The 7223-nt window shown below is 35.6% G+C and overlaps 1 protein-coding gene across 2 annotated transcripts in view; it reads right to left on the bottom strand.

The window, feature by feature from the left end:
• Positions 1-7223, bottom strand: part of LOC106884409 (uncharacterized) — a 38783-nt gene that overhangs the window by 30638 nt on the left and 922 nt on the right. For both annotated transcript variants that reach the window (XM_014935774.2, XM_014935783.2), the window contains exons 2-3: positions 5875-6007; positions 2749-2987 (exon numbers count right to left, since the gene is read on the bottom strand). In XM_014935774.2, the coding sequence (XP_014791260.1) occupies positions 2749-2987; positions 5875-6007 (372 nt within the window). The remainder of the gene's footprint in view (positions 1-2748; positions 2988-5874; positions 6008-7223) is intronic.

Genomic DNA, 7223 nt, shown 5'->3' with positions numbered 1-7223 from the left:
TGTGTGTGTGTGTGTGTGTGTGTGTGTGTGTGTGTGTGTGTGTGTGTGTGTGTGTGTGTGTGTGTTTGTATGTTTCCTTTGAGATTTATATCAGTTTTTCTTCATAATGATAAGACTTTTTAGTTAAAACAATTCCCAGGGTTGCAAACATGTGGTTGTGTTAGTATGTTATGAATGAGTGAAATGTGAATGATCTGCCAATGTCATGAAGGAAACAACCATTTTCACACCAGCTGCTTCAGAAAATTTCTTGACAGAAAGTGACAAGACAAAATTCCAGACATTGAAGTACTCACCTGTGCTAGTCTACCTAACATACACACCATCCCAATGCAGTCACAGCCTCACCAAGAAGGCATGTAGTTCACATGTCAGACAGCTAGCTTTCACAGAAACTATTATATAGTAAACTTCAACAAGGCAAACACTTCCAGAGAAGCCAGAAGTGCTTCAAAGATAATTTAAAAGCTTCTCTAGAGGCCTTCTGCATCAGCCATGTCACATAGGGGCAGACAGCACAGAACACAGGCAAGTGGTGATCAGTTGTCTGCAAGGGCATACCAACTTGTGAAGCCGACAGGACTGCTGTAATGCAGGCAGGCCAGGAAAACAAATGCCATTAAGTCCCTAACTACTACCAACATTTCCTGACCACATTGCCAGAGAACCTCCTGGGTGCATCTTGGTACTTTGAAATCATAAAGTCCTAGGTTCAATCCAACTGTGTGACATCTTGGGCAGGCGTCTATTATTTTCACTCTAGCTGTGAATTGTGAGTGAAACTGGACAAACAGAAATTGTTGGACAGGTTGTATCTGCAACTAAAGGGCTCAAACTTGCTGTGCACTTTGTTGGATTACATTAAAAGAAGAATGTGTTCTTATATACTAATTGAATGAGCAGGTAATTCAGTTGATCGAATATTCGTCAGAACGGGCAAAGTTTCATTTATTTATGTGTCTATGCATGTACATGTAAGTGTGCTATTTCTTTACTACCCACAAGGGGCTACACACAGAGGGGACAAACAAGGACAGACAAACGGATTAAGTCGATTATATCTACCCCAGTGTGTAACTGGTACTTATTTAATCGACCCCGAAAGGATGAAAGGCAAAGTCGACCTCGGTGGAATTTGAACTCAGAACGTAGCGGCAGACGAAATACCGCTAAGCACTTCGCCTGGCATGCTAACGTTTCTGCCAGCTCACCGCCATAAGTGTGCATGTAAGTGTGCATGATCATATGTGTGTATGTTTGTGTGTGTGCAGTGCATTATTAACTAACTCTAACTCAACCCTGATGGACTAGCCTAAAATCTTTCAACTATGACCATCTTTTTTTAGCTGTACTATTTTTAAAGTAGGTCTACATTCTAATACATTCATTCTTTAATCAAGACAGCACGTGATTTGGCTGCTATTTCTAACAGACTGAACAACCACGTAGCAGTTCCATTGTTGATGGCTCATGTGTGATATGTGTAGGCATTAGCAACATTAGCAACATCATTATTTCTGGATTTTATACAGATTTTAGTTTTAGTTTTACTTATTTGACATTGAGAACCTTTTTCAATTTATTTTTCACCTTTAGTTTCCTTTTGTAGATAGTAACCTTTCAAGTTATGTCACCTTCATTTAATATACATTTCTTTATTTTACTTCAATCATTATAACTAACAAAAGTATGAAACCCTATGATGCAAGATTATGGATCACAATAATTTATTGACTTGCAAAGCATCTTAATAAGTATTGTCATGATAAGAAAATGCAAATGTATGAAGAGGAGAGAAGAGGAGACAGAGAGAAGTTGGTGATGTTATTGTCACTATTAATTTTATCCTTGGCCTACATATTGTCACAGAATTCTTTCAAAAACAACTTATATGAAGAGAAAATGACCCTTTGTCCATGAAATCAATACTCTACTATACTTCTTTCACCTGAACCAACAAAAAAACCTTGAGATTATGAAGCAGCATTAGTAAGGAGGGACTTGAAGCTGAAGGAGAACTCCTGTTTATGAATGAAACAATGATCTGCATACTTATTCTTAATAAATCCAGGCAGATTCAAATGCAAATATGCTGATTGCTGTTGTGTATGTCACAGGGGAACAATTTCTCCTTTTACAAAGACAATGTTTTCATAATGTACTCAACTCATAGGTACAGAGAACAATGTCTCCTTTTTATAACGACAATGTGTTCACACATTCCAGAATCCCTTGCAGTAATGAGTCAAGTGTGTTATGAACACATTGTTTTTCTAAAAGAAGTTGTTCTTCAGTGACATACACAACAGTGACCAGTGTATTTGTGTTTGAATCTGTCAGGATGTATTATGAATATGCAAGTCATTGTTTCAGACCTCACTGTTCACAGAGAAAATAACAGTTTAATATCTTTTTGCTAAATTTTTATCTTAAATATTTGAAATATTAATCCCTTAGACATTTTGTTTTAGACAGATAACAAGGTCATTTTAGAGAGTCAAATATCAGTTTCTAACATTGTTACAATGAAGCCAATTTAATAGAATACACAAAGGTGTAATCTATTTAACTGGAACCATTACTTGATTTTGAGTTTTACTTTTTACCTCAGATCCAGAAAAATGACAAAATAGTGTTTACTCTGGTAGACTTTGAACTTAGAATATGATGCAAGTGGATTGAAATAATCCAACTAAGCTCTGAATAAGCTCAGTGGCCATATATCTCAAGGAAAACAAATCCCCTTACCTGTATATGTTATTATGAAATTTGTTGTAACTGGAAAGTGTTGACAGTCCTCCCCAGCACAGTGAAAGGGAGAAAAACACCTGTGCTGCTGCATCGCCCCAGACGTGGACTTTTTTCAACTTCTCCCATTTTGGTGTGAGGTAAAATTTTATTCCTTCAAGATGGCCATCTACTGTTATTCCTCGTATCAACAGTACAAACATAATGATATAGGGAAATATCACAATTAGGTACACAACCTAGAAAATAAAAACAAAAGGAAAGACGTAACAAAAATTGTAATAGTTTGTTCTACAGATTAAGTGTATTTGTAGTTTCCATTTGTGGATTATGGTGTTTTGAAGGTAATTTAAGACAATTCCCAGAGGTCAAAAGAACAAGCTTTAGGTTATAATATTTTTCTTTTATGCTTGTTGATGATAAATGCTGGTTGTCATTGCCACCATGCTTCTAATAAAGAAATAATAATCATGATGATGATGAAAATAATCCTTTCTACTATAGGTACAAGGCCTGAAATTTTAGGGGAATGGGCAAGTCAATTACATCAACCTCAGTGTGTAACTGGTACTTATTTCACTGACTCCGAAACGATGAAAGGCAAAGTCGACCTAGGTGGAATTAGAACTCAGATCATAAAGACAGATGAAATGCCACTAAGCATTTTGCCCAGCATGCTAATGATTCTACTACTACTACTACTACTACTACTACTACTACTACTACTACTACTACTAATAATAATAATAATAATAATAATGATAATGATAATGATAATAATAATAATAATAATAATAATAATAATGGTTTCAATTTTTCAAATTTTGATACAAACCAGTAATTTCTTTTTGGGTGGGGGCTAATCACTTACTTTGACTCCAATACTCAACTGGTACTTATTTTATCAACCATATAAGGATGAAAGGCAAAATCAACCTCAGCAGAATTTGAACTCAGAATGTAAAGAGTCAAAAGAAATGCTACTAAGCATCTACTCCGACATGCTAACAATTCTGCCATCTCACTGGATCAATCCCAAAATCTAACAAGACTGAGCTAGTCACAAGGCCAAATATCCCTGAATGTTTCATCCAAATCCATCCAACGGTTCTTGAGATATCTTGTCCACTGACAAATAAATAAACGTGACTGGAAACAATACCTCTGCCTTCACTAAGGTGGAAGTAATAAGTACAATCCCCCAGCAGACACAATATTTTCAATCCACAGCGTCACAATATTGGATAATTGTGTGACATCTTCAGTAATAATAATAATAATAATAATAATAATAATAATAATAATCCTTTCTACTATAGTTGCAAGACCTGAAATTTGTGGGGAGGGGACTAGTTGATTATATCGACACCCAGTGTTTCACTAGTACTTAATTCATTGACCCCGAAAGGATGAAAGGCAAAGTCGACCTTGGCAGAATTCGAACTTAGAATGTAGAGATGGACAAAATGCCGCTAAGCATTTTGCACAGCATGCTAACAATTCTGCCACCTCACTGCTTTAATAATAATCCTTTCTACCAAAGGCACAAGGCCTGAAATTTTGGTGGATGGGGAAAGTTGATTACATTGACCCTAGTATCTGAATGGTACTTATTTTATTGACCCTGAAAAGATGAAAGTCAAAGTTGACCTCTGCAGAATTTGAACTCAAATCGTAAAGATGGCCTGGTTTCTATCACTGGATGCCCTTCCTAATACCAACCACTTTACAAAATGTACTAGGAACATTTTCTAATGGCACCGATACTAGAGAGGTTGCCCTCCTCTTGTTTTTATATTAACTTTGTCGCACATCCCCACGTGTTTTTGATTTACCCTTGTAATAAGTCTGTCATATATGTGAATGGGAACTACTAGTACTGCTACTACTACTACTACTACTACTACTACTACTACTACTACTACTACTACTGCTACTACTACCACTACCACTACTACTACTACTACATCATCATTATTAGGCAGTGAAATGGCACAACATTTAATGTGTTGGGCAAAATGCTTAGTGGTGTTTCTTCCAACTCTTTATATTTTGAGTTCAAATACTGCTTAGGTTGACTTTGTCTTTCATCCTTCCAGGGTTGATAAAATAAGTACCAGTCAAGTACTGGGGTTGGTGTAATTGACTTATCTCCATCCCTAAAATTGCTGGCCTTCTGCCTATAGTATAAAGGGTGATTATTATTATTATTATTATTATTATTATTATTATTATTATTATTATTATTATTATTATAATCATAAAAAGGACAAATATTCATCACATATTCATGCAATTAGTAGCATCGATTACTTGATCTTATGTGATCAAAGACTCCTATCAAGAGGTGATCATCTCTAGATGTAGGATAAAGTGATTTGGCCTGATATACAATGGATCTGGAATACTAGCAGCATTTTTAAACTCCTGATTTGTGAACAGATAGTGTTCAATATTTATATAATGTACCATGTTTGCCTCATTGTTATCGCTTTCTGTTAAAATATGAAGATAATGTAATCATCTCAGACGAAAATGTTTTAGAATAATAATAATAATAATAAAAGAAAAAAGTCTCCCTCCACCATACGCACACATACCAAAACAAAAATAAGTATAATTCTCTCTTGGAATAGTGAATCTTGAAGCACATAAAGCAATAAATAATCCTTTCTACTACAGCCATGTGGCCTGAGATTTTGTGGGAAGGGATAGTCAATTACATTGACCCCAATGCTTGCCTGATACTTAATTTATTGATCCACAGATTTTGAACTCAGAATGTAAAGTGTTGGAAGAAATGTCACTAAGTATTTTATTCGGCATGGTAATTATTCTGCCAGCTCATAATCTTTATAAAGCTCTAAATAATAGTATGTAATATTGGGTTGAAAAACCGTTTGGGACAGAAAAAAGTTGAAGGATGCCTGCAGGATATAAACCCACGTCTCCTGCTGACATGACAGCCTCCAACTTTTTCTATCTAAAAGAGTTTTTCAACCTAATATTTACATGCTATTATTTATAGTGTCATGTGATGTGATTCAAGATCCAATGTTCTAAAAATTAACTATTTCACAGAATCTTAAAAGTTTATGAAATTCTTCAAAAATGTTTTATACATACCTTCCCAGAAGATTTAATTCCTTTGAAGACACATAAAAAGACAATTACCCAGCAAAGAAGGAGACACAAAGCCAACTGCCAGCGAATGGTACCAAGTTGGCCTATACTTTTACTTGTATTTAAAACCCATATACTGTAATAACAAATATTTTAAAAGAGGAGATTCAATGTAATGCTAAAAAAAAGGTAAGAAAACAACATACAAATTTATGTGAATTTTAGAATATTGTAAGTAATAATTGTTTTCTAATTTTGACATAAGGCCAGCAATTTCAGAGAGGGTGTTCAACAGGTGCTTATTTTATCAACCCTGAAAGGATGAAAAGCAAAGTCAACTTTGGCAGAATTTGAACTCAGAACATACTAGTGTGTTTAGAGCTCAGTGATTGGTTCCACATTAAACTCCTCTATCTTATGTATAATGAATTCAATCAACATATTGGAAAGTAAACATAAGTGCAAAGTCTGAGTGGCATATAATTAAAAGAAGTCAGGTTACTGATGTTCTTATATTTCAATATACACGTGTTTCAGTGAATCAGCAGCTCACTTCTTCAGTATTTCAGCAAAATACCAAGGAAATAAATAATTAAAGAAATAAAAAGCCCAAATGTTTACTGGTAGCATTTATGCTGTTTGGCACAACAGAAGGCAGCAATACTGCAAGATGCCAAAATCATTGTAATCTCCAGATGTCAACAAATGAAGTGAATGTCACACAGATCAAACTGTGTGTAGGCTGCATGCACACACACACACACACACACACACACACACACACAGCTATGTGGTTAAGTTTGCTTTGCAACTGCCTAGTTTAATTCTTTAGTGTTTTAACTAGCCATATCCGGCCAAAATATTCTACCTGTTTTATGTTCAAATCAGCCAGACCTGGCCTCTCACACTTACCTTATTTTACAATGTCATTCTAAAAAGAAACAATCACATCATTGAAATCATAAAGCTATGAGACAACGAATGATTAAATCAAGACAATGTGAATAAATAATCAAAACAAGGCGCAGGAGTGACTGTGTGGTAAGTAGCTTGCTTACCAACCACATGGTTCCGGGTTCAGTCCCACTGTGTGGCACATTGGGCAAGTGTCTTCTACTATAGCCTCGGGCCGACCAAAGCCTTGTGAGTGGATTTGGTAGACGGAAACTGAAAGAAGCCCGTCGTGTATATATATGTATATATATATGTGTATATGTGTTTGTGTGTCTGTATTTGTCCCCCCACCATCGCTTGACAACCGATGCTGGTGTGTTTACATCCCTGTAACTTAGTGGTTCGGCAAAAAAGACCAATAGAATAAGTACTAGGCTTACAAAGAATAAGTCCTGGGG

The sequence above is a fragment of the Octopus bimaculoides genome, chromosome 1 (assembly GCF_001194135.2).
Source record: "Octopus bimaculoides isolate UCB-OBI-ISO-001 chromosome 1, ASM119413v2, whole genome shotgun sequence".
Taxonomy (NCBI): domain Eukaryota; kingdom Metazoa; phylum Mollusca; class Cephalopoda; order Octopoda; family Octopodidae; genus Octopus; species Octopus bimaculoides.
This window is presented reverse-complemented; position numbering and strand designations above follow the sequence as displayed.